The sequence below is a fragment of the Chaetomium fimeti genome, assembly GCF_033439085.1.
Source record: "Chaetomium fimeti strain CBS 168.71 chromosome Unknown B0H64scaffold_3, whole genome shotgun sequence".
NCBI classification, from domain to species: Eukaryota; Fungi; Ascomycota; class Sordariomycetes; order Sordariales; family Chaetomiaceae; genus Chaetomium; species Chaetomium fimeti.
In genome coordinates this window covers 3,119,262-3,135,775 of record NW_026944331.1, presented here as the reverse complement: position 1 = coordinate 3,135,775, position 16,514 = coordinate 3,119,262, and the positions used below count along the sequence as shown (strand labels likewise).

The 16,514-nt window shown below is 57.2% G+C and overlaps 8 protein-coding genes across 8 annotated transcripts; 7 read left to right on the top strand and 1 right to left on the bottom strand.

The window, feature by feature from the left end:
* Positions 1–677: 677 nt before the first annotated feature.
* B0H64DRAFT_473702 (uncharacterized protein) lies at positions 678–2,358 on the top strand (the record flags this gene model as incomplete). The annotated part of the gene is made up of 1 exon (XM_062808010.1): positions 678–2,358. The coding sequence occupies exon 1, from the start codon at positions 1,060–1,062 to the stop codon at positions 2,356–2,358; it is 1,299 nt and encodes a 432-aa protein (XP_062661130.1). The 5' UTR covers positions 678–1,059.
* Positions 2,359–2,509: 151 nt separating this feature from the next.
* Positions 2,510–3,654, bottom strand: B0H64DRAFT_128126 (uncharacterized protein). The gene is made up of 2 exons (XM_062798079.1): positions 3,303–3,654; positions 2,510–3,244 (listed from the first exon to the last, which is right to left on the bottom strand). Exons 1-2 carry the CDS (start codon positions 3,560–3,562, stop codon positions 2,695–2,697), a joined length of 810 nt encoding a protein of 269 aa, XP_062661129.1. The 5' UTR covers positions 3,563–3,654; the 3' UTR covers positions 2,510–2,694.
* Positions 3,655–4,159: 505 nt separating this feature from the next.
* B0H64DRAFT_441063 (scaffold protein Nfu/NifU N terminal-domain-containing protein) lies at positions 4,160–5,217 on the top strand (the record flags this gene model as incomplete). Its single annotated transcript, XM_062806537.1, has 2 exons — positions 4,160–4,999; positions 5,062–5,217. 2 exons carry the CDS (start codon positions 4,160–4,162, stop codon positions 5,215–5,217), a joined length of 996 nt encoding a protein of 331 aa, XP_062661128.1.
* Positions 5,218–6,194: 977 nt separating this feature from the next.
* Positions 6,195–6,658, top strand: B0H64DRAFT_128108 (uncharacterized protein). Its single transcript, XM_062798078.1, has one exon. It carries the CDS (start codon positions 6,313–6,315, stop codon positions 6,610–6,612), a length of 300 nt encoding a protein of 99 aa, XP_062661127.1. The 5' UTR covers positions 6,195–6,312; the 3' UTR covers positions 6,613–6,658.
* A 1,861-nt stretch (positions 6,659–8,519) lies between these two features.
* B0H64DRAFT_128081 (uncharacterized protein) lies at positions 8,520–9,247 on the top strand. The gene is made up of 2 exons (XM_062798077.1): positions 8,520–8,690; positions 8,751–9,247. The coding sequence occupies exons 1-2, from the start codon at positions 8,627–8,629 to the stop codon at positions 9,074–9,076; spliced, it is 390 nt and encodes a 129-aa protein (XP_062661126.1). The 5' UTR covers positions 8,520–8,626; the 3' UTR covers positions 9,077–9,247.
* A 110-nt stretch (positions 9,248–9,357) lies between these two features.
* On the top strand, positions 9,358–12,692 carry B0H64DRAFT_128050 (uncharacterized protein). The gene is made up of 4 exons (XM_062798076.1): positions 9,358–9,467; positions 9,649–11,142; positions 11,197–11,881; positions 11,935–12,692. The coding sequence occupies exons 2-4, from the start codon at positions 9,759–9,761 to the stop codon at positions 12,530–12,532; spliced, it is 2,667 nt and encodes an 888-aa protein (XP_062661125.1). The 5' UTR covers positions 9,358–9,467; positions 9,649–9,758; the 3' UTR covers positions 12,533–12,692.
* An 803-nt stretch (positions 12,693–13,495) lies between these two features.
* Positions 13,496–15,025, top strand: B0H64DRAFT_392575 (uncharacterized protein). The gene is made up of 3 exons (XM_062803565.1): positions 13,496–13,959; positions 14,017–14,160; positions 14,256–15,025. Exons 1-3 carry the CDS (start codon positions 13,745–13,747, stop codon positions 14,767–14,769), a joined length of 873 nt encoding a protein of 290 aa, XP_062661124.1. The 5' UTR covers positions 13,496–13,744; the 3' UTR covers positions 14,770–15,025.
* Positions 15,026–15,380: 355 nt separating this feature from the next.
* On the top strand, positions 15,381–16,237 carry B0H64DRAFT_416608 (60S ribosomal protein L15; the record flags this gene model as incomplete). The annotated part of the gene is made up of 3 exons (XM_062805177.1): positions 15,381–15,467; positions 15,628–15,784; positions 15,870–16,237. The coding sequence occupies 3 exons, from the start codon at positions 15,381–15,383 to the stop codon at positions 16,235–16,237; spliced, it is 612 nt and encodes a 203-aa protein (XP_062661123.1).
* Positions 16,238–16,514: the final 277 nt, after the last annotated feature.

The following is a 16,514-nucleotide window of genomic DNA, read 5'->3' as shown; positions in this document are numbered from 1 at the left end:
ACCAGTCTAGAGCTAATTTTACCTAACCCCTTTCCCCAGCTGCGGGTTGCGTGCTTGACACTTGCCGAGTGAGACACACATGTCTCTTTTCTGGTTCACACAGAAGAGCAACGAAGAAGATGAGGTGTTGGATAATTCCGTTTTAGCAGACACAGTATTCACAGGGGAAAACGCACGAGAAACTTTGTTACAGGATCACAATGAAGGACAAACACGCTTCCCCCAAGAACCGACGGAAAGTCTTTTGTCCGCATTTCTCTCGATCAAGTGACCAGCCAGTGCTAGTGAGCCCACTCGGATTGTTAGCTTGCATCGAGACCCCTGGAAGACGAGGCGCCGACCAGTGGAAGACGCGATCCCCTCCAGTTTCCACGATCGATTCGGGCATCTGATCAACTTTATCCAGTGCTAATGCGACTCTGCATCTCAGGGCGCAAGCATCTGCAATCCTGACTCGCTTCCCGTTGGCCGCTGTCATGGACATCCCACAATAGCCGGCGCCATGGCTCGAGCATGGGACCCGTGGAAGGCCAATCGCCCTCATTTCAACGGTCGTGTGCTCTGCAACCCTCGCTTGAGCCTGGCTGCATTGGCGACAAGGGGAGAGAGGCCGGGGCCGGCGTGGGTCGGCATCTCCACGAACCGCCCCCCCCCCCCCCCCTCTCCCCCGGTTTCCCCCATACATAACTAGGTAGTGACTTGACTGTGATCTCGCCCAGCGGCTCGAACTTCCAGACACCTTTTTGACCGCACAACCTCCCGAAACTTGTCGTATTGCTTGATGTCTCGGCCGTGAACGGGTCTTCCTCTCAACCGGGGGGTTATCGCCGATCTAAGACACTGTTACCACCCTCCTGCGCCAAGTTCAGACACAAGCCGGCGCTATTTAGAACCCCGCAAGCAAGGATTTTAAGGGCAAGACGTGGAAGGTCTGAATCGAGACGTTACTCGAAACCGCTGCCGCTCAAGAATCGAGGCCGGGTTGATTTATTTGCTTGGTCATTCCTTGACCCTTCAGTCCACTTAACTCGAATCTCCCACTAGTTCTTTGTGGACTCAATGCTTGCCGAATCGCCCTGGACCATGCAGTACAGGATGAATTACACCAGGGATCACGTCTATGGAGGCCACAAGCCGAGCGGGAGACCGTACAAGGCGGCAGCCAGGGTGCCGGAGGGGCAGTTCGACCCTAACGAGCTCACTCGCCGGCTTTATGTCGTCCTGGCCGAGCAAAAGGTGCACGCTGAACGGAGACGACGGGCTCGCGGCGAAACATCAAATCAAAAAGATGGCCACGGCCAGGTCTCAAGCAGTCGAAGCAAAGAAGCACGCCAGAAGGCTGCCGAACCACCCGCCGACCTCATCACGGAACTGAGGAGGACGGAGTCGACCAAGCATAAGCCATCGCACCCAGCAACCGCCGGGCCGGGTCCAGATTCCCAGTCCGAAGCCTACCGCCACGTCCCGCAAGAGGCGGCCAAGCAGTTCACAAGAACAACCACGGTCGAAAACATGCGCGACACCAGCCTCATCCACAAGCTGTCCAAACACGCCCTCAAATTCCACTTGGAAGGCCCCAAATCAGTCCGCCCGGGCGGCGGCAGCAACGGCGCCCCCGAACCCGCCCTCGCCCCAGGAGAACTCACCCGGGCCCTCCAACAAACCCAAACGCAGCGCAACCAGCTCCTCGACCGCAACCAATTCCAACGCACCCGCACACTGGAAGAAGCCGCACGGCTCGAGCACCCACACCCGCACGCAGCCCCGCGCCGCACGCACACCCTCGAGGACGAGCTCTCCCGCATCCTCCCCGGCAGCAGCAGTCACCACTCAAGCAGCCAAGCCAAACACCTCCGGCGCAACAGCACCGGCAACACGGTCACCACCCACCCGACCGACAACCCCGCCACCACCACCACCACCACCACCCACGCGCGGCACTCCCTCATCGCGTCCACCGCGGCGCCCGACACGCTGGTCATGGACACGCTCCTGGAAGACGACAGCACCACCACCACGACGGGCGGGGATGAGGAGGGCGACGCGTTGGGGCTGGGGCGGTTCGCGGCGGCGGAGCGGGCGCGCGTCGACTGGACGCAGAGCGACGAGGCAGCGGGGCGGGTTGGTGGAGGGGGGCATAGCCACAGCCATAGCCATAGCCATGCGCGTGCTACTGGGGGTGGGCCGAAGTTGTTGCTGCTCTCGCCGCTGCTGCGCAAGGCGGATTCGCTGTGGACGCTGCGCGGGCGGCGGGGGAGCAAGGACTCGTCTGGTGGCGAGGAGGTGCAGTCGCCTACTACGCCTACGGCGGCGGCGGCGGCGAAGGGGAAGGGGTTCTTTGGGAGGTTTAAACGTTAGTTTTTGGGTTTGGGGTGGGGTTGGGGGAGGGAGGTGGATGGGGACGGGGGGATGGGGAAGGGGTGTCTTACCTGACGGTTTAGCTGGTGTTTGGCTGGGATAGTAATGATAATGATATGATGAACGTGTCGTTTTTTTGGGGGGGGGGGGGGGGGGGGGGGGTTATTCCTTGTGAGATGGCCATTCCACATGCCGTCCGCTTCTCGGTCTTGGTCATATGCTCATATCTTGCGCCGCCCGTCTAAAGAGAAAAAAAAGGACCGAACCCCCCTATGCGAACCATCCCAATCTTACAATATCAAAACAACCCTAACCAACCATCCAGACCCAGAAAAATCAGCCGCCCTCCTCCCTCAACAACCGCTCGATACACTTAGCCTCCTCCGCCGCCACTTCCTCCCTAACCCTGTCAATCCCCTCCCTCTTCTTATTCAGCAGAAACTTCACCAGGTCGCAAAACTCGCGGACCCCGTCGCCCGTATCGGTGGGGTCCGTCCTCGCCTTGCGCAGCGCCTCAGCGCCCTTGCGCAGGCCGACATCCTTCGTCCACGGCTGTTGTTGTCTGTTGCGACCCGAGTTGAATTGTTCCCTGCCCCCAGCATGCTGCCTATGCCGGCCCGTATTTGCTGTGGCGGCGCCCACGCCGTATGGAGAGTTGGGGTTGTCGGCGGGAGGGAGGGTCGTCTCTTGGATGCGGACGAGCTCGGTCGCGAGAGAAGGGTATCTGGTGAGGAGGTGCTTGAACGCGTCGCGGTGCTCGAGGAGGATGCTGTAAGGATCGTCCTGCGCGGGATCTGGCTGGGGTTGGGCGATAGGTTCAGGTTCGGGTTTCGGCGCGTCGGGCGGGTGGTTTTCCTTGTGCTGCTTGTTGCAGGCGACCGAGCAGCTGTGGACTGGTGGTCAGTACTGCGCCGTTAATGGGATGTTAAGACGAGGCAACGTACTATGGCATGGAGCACCGAGGACACTTGTACTTGCCCGGTTGTGCGCCGCATACGCCGCAAAGCTTGGGCTCTGGCTTCCTCGGCGGGGATGGCGGCTCAGCATCCGAGCCCGAGCCCGGATTTGCGACAGGATCTGCTGCGCGCGGCGCGGTCCGTTCGGGTGAAACAACACCGAGCATTGTCGACTGCTGCGGAGGGCTACCGTTCTCTGCGGTCGGCATGCCGCCGATACCGTTGGCGCCGTCCTGGCCTAGACTCATTGGACGCTTGCGGTTGATTAATCGTGACCTGGGCAAAGGTGGTTCAAGTGTTTTGTTTTGCCTAGCGCAAGAGTGCGCGATGTTGAATTCTTGTTACACACAATCGCGACGCGGAAAAGTTACTTGTATTGGAGATTGGTCGAATCGGCTGCTTCCCGAGCCGATGGCGGCACGGCGTTGCGACAATGGTCGTTCTGGAATCCCACTTCACCAATCCCGGGCCGCGTGCTGCAGGTGATCGGCTTGAACGGGGAAAAGGTTCGTTGTTGATTTGGGCAGAAACGTTCATTGGAGGTGGTGGATTTGCCCCCGCCACTTTGAGATGGCAAAGCCCGAAAAGCAACCCGCAAGGTGCCGACAAAAATTTAGGGGCGCCGAGGCTGCTATGACGCAAATCCCAAGGGTCTTCAGCTGTGGGTCCCCCTAGGGCCGATCGGAACGACTGGGTTTGTCAGCGCCGCAGTGCCGGAGCGGCAATGTTCGGGATATCCCCACAGCATCCAAGACCCATTGGATGTTTGCTTCTTTCTCCCTTCAACCTCACGTCTGCAATCTCTGCAGCACACACAGCATAGGTACTCGCCGAACAACACCACGATGCCGTCGAACAAGCTATTACGAGGCATTGCGCCTCTAGTATCCAACACCGCGCGCCCCACCAAACCCTCGACATGCCTCCGAATTCAACAACGAACCACAGCGGCGGCTGTTAGACGACACGCCCACACCGCACCAAGCCGCCGCCTCCTCCTCCCATCCAGCACATCCCCCGTCCGCCCACGCCTCCCACCAACCCACCCGCAACCATGGCAGGCCCTCCTCCCCCAAACCGCCCGACGCACCATCTTCATCCAGACGGAGAGCACGCCCAACGCGGACGCGCTCAAGTTCCTGCCCAACCACCGGATCCTGCCCGAGGGGCTGACGACGCCCTTCATCGAGTACCTGAACCCGCGGGCGACGATCGCGCCGCCGCACCCGTCGCCGCTGGCGGCGCAGCTGATGAACATCGACGGCGTGACGGCCGTCTTCTACGGCGCCGACTTCATCACGGTGACCAAGGCCGCCGACGCCAACTGGGCCCACGTCCGGCCCGAGGTCTTTGCGCTCATCACCGAGGCCATCACCTCCGGCCAGGCGATCGTTAACGTGGCTGACCGCAAGGAGGGCGGTGCCGCCGCCGGCGAGGGTGAAGAGGCCACGGCCGCGGAGAAGGATAGTTTGGCGTACGACGAGGATGATACCGAGGTCGTGGGCATGATCAAGGAGCTGCTCGAGACGCGCGTGCGGCCGGCGATCCAGGAGGACGGTGGGGATATCGAGTTCAGGGGGTTCGAGAATGGCTATGTGATGCTCAAGCTGCGCGGCGCGTGCAGGACGTGTGACTCGAGCACGGTCACGTTGAAGAATGGGATCGAGGGCATGTTGATGCACTATGTGAGTCTTGCCTCTGCCGTTGGTTATGGTTTTGTCGGGAGCTGTGTGCTAATTACTTGCAGATTGAGGAGGTCCAGGGCGTGCATCAGGTGCTCGACCAGGAGGAGGAGGTCGCCATGGCGGAGTTTGCCAAATTTGAAGAGAAGCTCAAGGCGCAGAAGGGCGAGGTGCCTCCTTCAACGGTGGGAAAGGGCTCGCTTGATACTGCGTCTGGCTGATGTGCTGGGCGGTGTTGTGTTGTTTGTAAACCGCGCCTGGCTAATGTACTTTGGGGCATGCTACGACGGCGTTTCGGACATACAAAAGGCTTGATACTCCCTTTGAAGGCGGTAACTTTTACACCAAGCCTGCAGGACATCTTCATCACCGAGGCAGCTGCTGTCCCGTGCTGAAATTATCATGGTAGGACGGGAAGCGCAGTGGTGCTGTACTGCGCAGATCCCACAACCGTTCCCCTTGTAATGCCGCGATCTCCAAGTCGTGCTCTGGTACGCTCACGTGGCCTATATCGTCATTTTGCAGGAAACTGGTGATACCCAGGCGGCGGCCCTGATCTTGTCGCCGTTTGCCATAGTCCCACGGGTACTCCTGCAGAGGATCGGCGTGGGCGGAGGGGGTTCTCTTCCTCCAAGCCCGCAGGCTGTGCTTGTTATATTTCGCCACACGGTGGACGAAAGCTCCAATGGGGAAGCTTCAAGTTTGGTGTACAGATTAAGTATTTCAATATCAGCGCACGAGCCCGCGGGCGTCAGATGCATGCCAAGCAACTCGAGGGTTGTATCACCAGAATTGAATAAGTTGAAGTCACACAGAGCCGGTGAGCTTCTCATTAAGATCGCGGGCAGCAATAGGTCAGTCCTCGACTTCTGGAGTCTTCCGTTGGATGCCACCGACGCAATGTCTTCGAAGCGAATATTAAAGCTTTGCGGGAGCTTGTCAGCTTGTCGTGCTTGTCCAGGCCGGGGGCCTTCGAGAGGCCTTGCTCCACAGCGGGGAGTTCATGTGGGCATGATGCTTGGAACGTTTGGAGGTCGGGGCACAGGGATCGAGCAAAATCCGGGGTAACAAAGATGCCCATCCCCGCCTCGAGAGCGGAAACATCCACGCCGAACCAGATGCACACCGTGCATAAAGGTCGCGGGACATCACTGGCACGATAAAACGTGACCCAACGTGCTCATCATGCCAAAGCAAACGACACAGTCTTAGGTCCCCTAACTAATTTCACACGACGCAGGGGGTTTGGGAGAAGAGAGCTTGATGTTATACTACCTCTCCGAGGGCACTTGAGGTTTGGCCTGCGATTTAGGCTGATGCGCCGGCCGCCATATGCATTCGAGGGCGGGCAATTGCAGCATGGCAGAGGAGTAAGCTCCGTTGCTAGGTGGTTGCTTTGTGCACTCGGTGCTGGAGTCGGCTCCGCCTTCATGATCAGATTATATCGGTTGATGACGCTATTACCTGACGATAGTGACCTAGACAATGCCCCCCGGGGCGGGTTAGTTGAGACGAAACCTCGTCGCGAGAACAGATCCGTCCAATATGGTTGTGCCCACGGTTATTCCACCAGGGGAGACGCAGTACCAACAAGACGCATGACGGGCTGTTGTTAACGGTAGGGGCCCGCGTGATGACTCTGCAGCCATCTGGTCTCCGCCCGTTTGTTTGCCTCTTGTACCGTGTAAGGCCGAACATCACCCATCCATTACCTTCGAATTCGATGCCCGTGCTTGGTAGCGATATCGACCGCTCCGACGACTGGCTGCCAGGGCATCATCTCTGCGGGGTATGAATGATGCGGTCGCACCACAGAGCCGGCATTCTCTCGAGCCGTACATACCTCGAAATCGTTTGGCCGGCACAGCCATTGCAAAGGCGGGATGAGAACATAAAACTCGAAAGGCCGGTGAGCGCTGGCGAGGTCTTGTGAGGAGGGACAGCCACTGAACTCGGTGAGCCAGGCTCCCTTCGAGCTGCATCTCCCAACCGTTTTCGGCCGCCTGCAGCCCTTGAAAACGTGTGTTTCTGCCGTCGCTAATTTGTATGTGGGGTCTTCCTCTCAAGAATGCAGGGCCGTGGTGGGCTCGGGCAGTCGAAGATCCCGTCCAAAGTTTTGAAGTTGGGGTTTTCAGGAGCACCGCAACCAGGGAGTCGTGCCTATGAATAGGTACTCGGCGATCACACGAAATTGCTACTACGTAGCTCCAACGGAACCCTACCAATACACAGTATGTCGTGTGCGTAGGTAAGCGGGGGGGGTTTCCGGTGCAATTGGGTCGCCTGTGAAATAACAAGCTGAAAATATCCTTTGAGTTGTTCGCTATCCAAACTTGCAAGCGGTGCCCATGTGCTGTTAGAGGCGACAGCGCGTCTGATGGCCCCAAGCTGGCGCTGCCGAGGATGGAATGGAGGGAGGCGTTGCACAAAACGGACCTGGAAGCCCATGGGCCCCTCCTTCCCCGCTAGAACCCCTGCCTGCTTGCCCGTTGTGGACAGGTCATGGATCATGGGTCTTTTTTCGCTGCACAGTGTGAATGGAGGAATCATTTTGTGCCAAGCCGGCGTACCAGACCGACCCCACACGACGATGCAGCTCCCACGAGGTATGCGAGGCATTTGGTACCTTCAAACCGCGCCTAGTTGTTCCATATTTGAGCCTACAGCGAGTTTTTAGGGAGGACGGTACAAGTAGGCTATAACTTCGAAACCGTGACGGCTACAAAACGTTGCGGAATCATACTCGGTATATGGAAACACGCGAAGTTGGTCGAAGAGTCCAACCCGAATCACGACGGCGACGGGACATATCTCCGGCAGACTCCGCTCGCCGATCTTCCCAATTTGCCTCTACCTTCTATCATACCATAGATTCTATACCTTGGCAAGTTATGCGTTTGTTTTCTTGCTTGTAGGATGGGCATTTTATTCAATGTCTGAGGTAGGTTCTTCCGCAAGACAGATATGCCTTTACCCAGCGAGCAGATACCTTTCTACCAATTTCTTGAAAACTTGTAAAACAGAGGACTCTTTACCTCTCATGACACTCGAGGCGTCATTCTCCTTGCATTTATCAATATCGGTGACGCTTACTGTGTAGTGTCTTGTTAGCTGTCGCCGGGTGACGTTTCCGGATCGTTGGCTCTTGGGATGCTGTGGTCGAGGCCTGGACAGTGCAGGTACTGCACTAACACTTCCTTGGGCTTGGAAGCGACCCAGAGCGAAGCTGCAATGGATGCTTCCATCACACCCCACTGCCTCGAAAATGTGCAGCGCAGGGAGTGCCTCGAGAGCTTGTCCCATTGAACACGGCGCAACAGCAACACCATCTGATGTGCTGGAGTCTTCGAGATTCTACTTCTCCACCCCCCTCAGGTCTCCTTTCGCCCCCGACGTCCGTTCCCGAACGCTTCATTCGAATGTGTTCAGACCCACCGGTGTCTTTGTCTCAGTCCCCACTGAACGATTCGGCGGGTCACCTGAATTGACAAAAAGACGGCGACGTGCACGAGGCCGCCTTCTACCCGATCATTACAATTACAATATTGTTCTCTTTTCTCTTCTGCATTCCATCTCGAATCCATTGACATCCATAAACACCTATTCCTCGTGAGATAACTGGGGTGCTCGATGTCAAGCCTTATTCTTCGCATTGCCACGGCGTCAACGTATCGAGCGGCCTGGTCTGCCTTCGGTTAGTCTGACTGACTCGACTGGGGTCCCGACCACTCATCGAGCTGCGCGCCTCCCCCAGCTTTCCCCGCTCACACCTCGACGGGGGACCACTCCCAGGTGCACGAGAACGCTGACCTCGCGCCTCCGTCCCGGAATCTCGACGCCCATATCTTCACTTTTACCCTCCCACCCCTCTCTCTCCGCCACCACGCGGCCGCCCTTCTCATTCTTTTCTATAATACTGCAGGTTTAGCGACGCTTAGCGAAACCATTGCACAAACTGCCAAAACTGATCATCTAGGACGCACAAACCGTTCCGCCCGCAACACGCGATCTGCGATCTACGATTTGTCTTCCCGCACGTCGGTTGAGCGCCTCGCGCCTGCAATGGGAGATCGCGATTAGCGCTGCGCATTCTTCCACCGAGACGGCGCACGCCATAACCGACCGCAACCTTCCGTACATCAATTGCCTGATCGCTTTCCGTGACAGCTCGGCTGTCCCGTGATCGAATTCCCTCTCGCTCGTCAATCGAGCAGATCACGAGCCGAACCGTTCTCAACCTTCTTCTTTCAACCACCCTCTCGAACCGCACTTACGCGTCGGTCAAAGTCGCCGCATCGATTTCTTAGAAGCGCGCGACAGTACCGTGCACGTCTGGTCCTCAAGCTCCTTGTCGCGAGTCTCTTCTTGACGCTCCCTTTTTTGCAACGGTTCCGAGTACATTGGAAAAGGGAATTAGACGTTTAGACGGAAATACCCCGTCGCTCCAGACATAATCCAAACTTCTCTTCTTGTGAGTGCTGTACTTCCATCTCATGTTCCTGATTCCGAACCATACACCATCCCGATTTTCCGCTCGCTAGAGAAGCAAGACCCCGTTCCGTCATCTCATCGTTGCCCCTTTATATTTCAACCGCAACCGCAACCGCAACCACGCACCACCCTATCGACCCCCGCTAACCTGCGTCTACTAGTTGGCTATCCTCTCGCACTACGGTCTTTGTTCATTAGTGCGCTCCCACACCTATCTCACACCTCTCACCATTCGCATTCAGGGCGCATCCTCGTTTCCTCAGCACACACAATGAGTTCCAATACGACCAAGCCTGGGGCTTCGACGAAGCCAGGCCAAGGCAATTTCTCAGCCGGCCCGCCGAGTAGTCACGCTTTGCTGTTGGAGAAACTGAATCGGAGGTCCACACCCGACTCGGAAGCTCTGGCAAGCTCGGACGACGAACCCGAGAACCACCGTCAGGATGTTCTTCCTCCCCCGGTCCAGCCCCCGCAGCCGGTTCGCCGGTCATCTTGGCTGAACGATACGTCCCAGCAACCTCTACCCCGCCAGGCCCAGAGGAAGGGGTCCTTCGCCGGTAACTCGATGTCTCCAACAAGCTCCCACCCAGGTACCCCGTCCGGCGAGACGGGAGTCGCGGCTTGGGGTTCTCACCCGGCCAGCGGCGGAGTTCTTGGACGGCCTCACCCGGGCGGCGCCTCTTTCTCGTGGGGAACTGGCATCTGGAATAACGAGAGAAAGGAACTCCCTTCACGTCTGACGGAGGTTCTACCCTCGCCCACCTCCATCGTTGCGCCTGGAGGCTCCAACAGCTCGTTTTTTGGTGGTGACGTCGGTGTGACACAAACTTCGCCCGCGCCGAGAGACCCTCCCAGTTCACAGATCCCATTCGCAATTCCGTTGCACCCGACCCCGAAGACATATCGCTCTCAGTCCTACTCCGTGGGACAACTTGAACCCGAGGCCGTCGCCACGAGTATGGCTCCGCCGCCAGTCATGGGCACCCGTCGAACCATGGGGCACCCCGGCCTCCAGCACCGGCCTTCCAGGCCAAGTATGCTCAGCGAGATGTCGAATGACGGCAACATGTTGGGAAAAGTGAACGAGGACGATGACGACGACAGCAGCGGTTCCATGCAGGGAAGCCAGCATCAAGACGCGGCGAAGACGATCGAGATGTTGACGCGGGAAAACCAGATGCTGCGCCAACAGCAGCAATACCATGCGCGGCTTCGTCCGAGGGCCTCGACAGCGAGCGCTTTTGGCCTGAACTCGAGTTATATGCAGGAGACGGTGCCGGAAGAATCCGACTACGCGGTCGACGAGCACGACGAACTGAACGACGGTTCTGATGCGGCGACCCGGATGGGTCTTCAGCGGAGGATGAGCGAGTATGGCGTCGGTCCTTATAAGAGCCCCTACATGGTTGAAAACCGCAAGCTGGAAAATGTCAAGAAGGCGTTCTGGCAGAGCTCACCCGGATTTGGCGGCCTGGGGGATCTCCCCCAAAGCCGACGGCACTCGTTCGCAGATGTTCCCACTCGACAAGGTTCGATCAGCTCCATGGGAGGAGACGCTGCCCAAGCGCACGAAGCGGCGGCCCAAGATCTTGCCCTTGCCCATGATTTCTCGGCTGCGTACCCCGAAAACCACAGCTACGCCGTCAACAACCAAGGTACGGATCTTCTGATGAACAGTGACTTAACCAACCTCCTAACGATAATCTTAGTGTCGCCCTACTTTACTGGCGCCGCTGGCCTCGGCAGTGCCCAGCAAGGACTCTCCCAAGCTGCGTACGGCAGCCACCTCCCCTCTCCCTACGCGGGGGTTCCCGGGTCTTATTCCCACCGACCCACTTCGCCCCATCGCAGCATGTACGGCATGGCCCAGCCGCGGCACAATCAGTCGCTACACATCGTGGTCTTCAAATGCCAAAGGGCCGATGTCTTCTATATCCAGGAGGGTACTGGGCTAACAGTCAAACCGGGCGACCTGGTGATTGTGGAGGCTGACCGGGGTACCGACCTGGGCACGGTTTCACGGGATAACGTGGACTGGCAGACTGCGAAGGAACTCAAAGAACACTACGCCGAGGAGCAGTACAGATGGCTCATGATGTACTCGCAGAATGCTGCCGCGGCGCACGAGGGCGCTGGCGCTGGACTCATGGCAGCGGCCAACGGTCTCCAGGGGAGCGCGGTCGGCGGCATGGGCCCGCCAAGCCAGCACCACCATATCCAGGAACCCGGTTCTGGCGAACTCAAGCCCAAGTTGATCAAGCGCCTTGCCCAAATGCACGAGGTCATTGCTTTGCGAGAGAAGGAGGGCAACGAGGCCAAGGCGAAGCGGGTATGCCAGCAAAAGGTCAAGGAACACGGCCTCAACATGGAGATCCTCGACGCCGAGTTTCAAATGTGAGTCTTGTCCTGCCGCCCCCGACTGGTTAAGCTGTGCTAACTTCTAGCAGGGATTGGAAAAAGCTGACCTTCTACTACTTCGCCGACACGTACATCAACTTCAACTCCCTTGTCACCGACCTTTTCAAGATCTACAAGACACGCATCTGGATGTCGGCCATAAACCCGGCGTCGTTTGCCAGCCCTACCATAGGGCTTCAGGCGCCCAGCGGCGTCGGGCCTGGCGCGGTGGTAGACCGATCGACAGCACCGGCACGCCGCCAGGAGCCGCAGCAAGAGCCGCAGTCTGCTTACTCCGGGTCCAGCCAGGGAGGCGCCGGCCTCCAGTCATCGTTCGCGGCACCATTCAACGCCGACCGCGCGGTGGCCCCCGGATCGAGTTACCCAGCCACCAACTACCCATATCACCCCTACGGCGCCTTTGCCAATACGGGTAGAGCAGGGGCGATGCCTTACCCCCCGGGTATGGGTCAAGGGCCCGATTCCTTTACCGGCACCTTTTCGCAGACAGGAGATTTTGTTGGGCGTGCACGCTACCCGAGCCCACAATCTGCCGCCAATGCCCAACATGATCAAACCATACCTTCTCTTGGGGCACATGCAGACATGCTTGGGTCATTCCAAGGTCTGTCACTGAACTCCCGGTAGAAAATGGACGGCCGGCATTCGCACATCTGACGCATCCTACCCTTCTTCCTTGTCGTTTCAACCTCGACCTCTCCAACTTCATCCAACTCTCTTATCCTGGAAACGCGATACAGAAAAGAAGACCAATGCACAAAAGATATACATATAACGGACGACCTCTTTTTGACGAGATTACGGGACATGCCGATACCACCAGACGGGTTGTTGCGAGCAAAGCGACTTTCGCCTACGCTTGCCTTGGAGAGTGTGGGCTAAAGAGAGTTCCACTACAGATATTGTTACTTTTCTTCTTTTCAGTGTCTCTTGATATGGGTTCAAGATGGCTTTACTATTCCGGCTTTGCACCCTTTTCTTTCTCTTTTTTTTTCTTCCAACTTTAATACTCCAAAGATTCAGTCAGGTTGAAGACGGAGCGCGTTCCTTTTTCTTTTTTTTTTTCCCTCATCACTTTCTTGTTCTTCTCTTCTCTCAGCGGCACAATCGCCCATTTGTTTCCTTTGATGAACTGAAAGACTATTTCCACCATAGACAGAGGCACAGAGAGAGAAGGCTCAGGGCTTTTTTTTTCCGCAGCGGGCATTGTGCAATTTTCGAGGGACGGGCTACAAAACGGGGACAGCTTCGAGTTCGGTTTGGTTAGGGATGGGATACCTCTAGAGAGCATACAATCAAGACTATGTTGGCTGTCGGGCTGTTTTACCTCACTTCCCCTCGAGCCTGTACGGCCAGGTTGTGTCGGATGGTTCAATGTGTTGTTTATTTACCCAGATGTACAGTAAGGTAGTCAACCACTTGTAAAAATGTAGCCGAGAGCCCTGGGCAGCATTCAGGGTTGTAGTTGTGATCTCATGTTCATCTTCTTATTGGCACCATGGAGGCCACGATATTCGTATCGATTACGTCGAGTGGCACTTTCCCCGAGTGTCGTAGGGTGTCAATTATAATGGATTTTGGCAGGAGCAATGAACAGCTTGGCCATTCAATCTTGGACTCCGGGAAGGCATCACCTGCCCATTAATCTCTCCATTAGGTACTAATGAAAATTCCCGTCTTCAGTGGAAGGCCGGTGCGAGGTTCGAATTCCATTCTCGGGTCTTGTGCTGTACATCCAACTTTTTTGTTGGACACCTGGTCGTCCCTTCGCTAGGGATTCAAATTCCGTCCTCACATCCCATCCTTACGTCAAGAGTGCTTAGTACCCATAGCCCTACCATGCCGCCGAAGCGCAAAGCCAAAGACGCCACCGCGTCCCCGACCGGGCAGCCAGCGTCTCGAAGACGGTCGAGCCGTACGTCCAAGACTTCGCCGGCCACTGACGGAGATGAAAGTGATGCGCTTTCCGCGAGACCCTCAAAAAGATCTCGTGGAGCATCTTCGCGCACTGCGAAACAAGACGATGGCGGCGATGGCCTTGGTAATTACGGGGGGTAGGTGTCAACCATTCTGCCGACCACCCTTGGCATCCCGCTGACCTACACAACAAGAAGTTCCTCAGGGCCAGCAACGATAGAGCAGCACCTGATGGGCCAGAATAAAAAGTCCAAAGAGTTCATCCAGGGTTTCAAAGAGCAAGTCGCTCAAGGGCGAGCACAAACCCAAGCAACGTTGTCGAGGCTCAAGCAGAACTTGTGCGTACATACCCTCACAAAAACCCGCCTTTCTCACACACATCTCCCACCCCTTCTTGCCTTTCCCCATATCTAATCAACCAGCACACGCCCAGAGCCAAGCCCCCGGACGCCGGCAACGGCAACCTCGCAGATATCTACGCCACGCTGCAGACCGCCGCCCAGACGACGCTCTCCACAAAAGACAACCCCCTCTTCGAGCAGACCCAGCACCTGCTACGCCTCAGCCGCGCGATACTTGACTGTCACCGGACGGCTGAGAGGGATTCGCGCACGCAGGAGCTTGTTTCGCCGCGCGAGGTGTGGGAGCAGGACGAGGAGGGCATGCGGAAGCTGCTGGGATATGGGAAGGTATTTGGGGAGAAGGTTGTTGAGGGGTGGATCACGCCGCATAGTGAGCAGGTTTGTGATGGCGAGGGGGATGATGATGGGGAGAGTAGTGGTGAGGATAGGGAAGGTTCGAGTGAGGCGGAGAACTTGGCAAAGGGGTTGTTCGAGTGGAAGAGGAAGGGGTGGGGATTGCTGAAGGGGGACGAGAGCTGGGGGGTTGCGGCAAGGAGGCAGATGGTTGCGCTGGCAGGTGTTGTGAGGACGTTGCCTTCAACCTAAATATGATGAGTTGGGTGTGGGCGGCTTGAGTTTTCTTGGTTGGTGAGAGACTTCGGCGAGGATGTGGACCTCGAAGTTGGTGCTCGACTTTTAGATCACTTGCGAAAGTCACGGTGAGAGGAACGTTGCTTAGGGAAATTTAGGTGCTTAAGGATAGTGGCTTCATATATGTCAAATCCCGACGGGTAATGCACAAATAACCGAAATATCAAGTACTGTGTAACTCGGTTGGCGATTGCTTTCCGAGAATGCAAACCATTGGCACACCTCGAGAGCAAACTGTCGAGTTACCCAAGTTCCGCCAAGACTCGTCGTCGTCGAACGTGAGCTCGGACCACCGCTAATCCAGAACGGGCTTAGCCGCTCAGCCCTTCGGTTAGGGCTTTCGCTTTCCACAATTGCAGAACTTCCCGAAATTTTGTTCTCCCGATTCTCACGAACGAGGCGGCTTCCTTCAACCCTACTAACACCAGGAATTCCAGGCCGGTGCGTATATCCCGATTTTCATATTCACGACGGCATTGTTCGCAGCCGTTTGCTTCACGCAGCCTCGATTTCCTTGTCCGACCCGCTTGCGACGAGGTACTAACCGACGAAATTGGACAGGCAAAATGGGTGCCCTTAAGTACCTCGAGGAGCTTTCCAAGAAGAAGCAGAGCGATGTCGTCTGCTTCCTTCTCCGGGTTCGCTGCTGGGAGGTTAGTTAACGCACCCTCGAGATTGTGGACGGTCGCTTGCGGTGGTTCCTCGACGACGGACTCGATTGTTTCCAACCGAAATCCTCGTCAACCGAACCACCAGCTCGCGCCGTTCTTGCTATACACTCGTTGAACATTTGCTGAGAGTGCATCAATATAGCTCCGCCAGTTGAACGTCATCCACCGCGCTTCGAGGCCCAGCCGCCCCGACAAGGCTCGCCGCCTCGGCTACAAGGCCAAGCAGGGCTATGTCATCTACCGCGTGCGTGTCCGCCGTGGTGGCCGCAAGCGCCCTGCCCCCAAGGGCGCCACTTACGGTAAGAACTACCCATCTATCGCAATGCGGCGCAATTGCAAGTGGAACAATAGAACGGACGGCTGACCCGATCCTTCAACGCACAGGCAAGCCCACCAACCAGGGTATCAACCAGCTGAAGTACCAGCGCTCGCTCAAGTCGACCGCCGAGGAGCGTGTCGGCCGCCGCTGCGCCAACCTCCGCGTCCTGAACTCGTACTGGATCAACCAGGACTCTACCTACAAGTACTACGAGGTCATCTTGGTCGACCCCCAGCACAAGGCCATCCGCCGCGACCCGCGCATCAACTGGATCGTCAACCCGGTCCACAAGCACCGCGAGTCCCGCGGTCTCACCGCCACCGGCAAGAAGTCGCGCGGTCTCAACAAGGGCCATCGCTACAACAAGACCCGCGCCGGCCGGAGAAAGACCTGGAAGCGTCACAACACCCTCTCCCTGTGGCGTTACCGGTAAACGTCTCGCCACAGACGACCGTGACGGATATTACATCTGGGGCGGTATCCTGGCTGTGGCTTTTCTGCTGTTTCGTGCAGTGGGGCGGCTCATCGGGCAGGCTGGCTCGCCTGGCAATTGCGGCGAGGCCAAGCAGCGTCGTGCTGGTATTTGGGAGCATTGGGATGGTGAATTCGGCTTAGCTGAGCAAAAAAGGAATGGACAGGTGCCCTGCGTGGTGCTTTACGATAATTGTCCGCAACCTCTGCGTTTATGAATGGCATTGTGATTCCCCGGT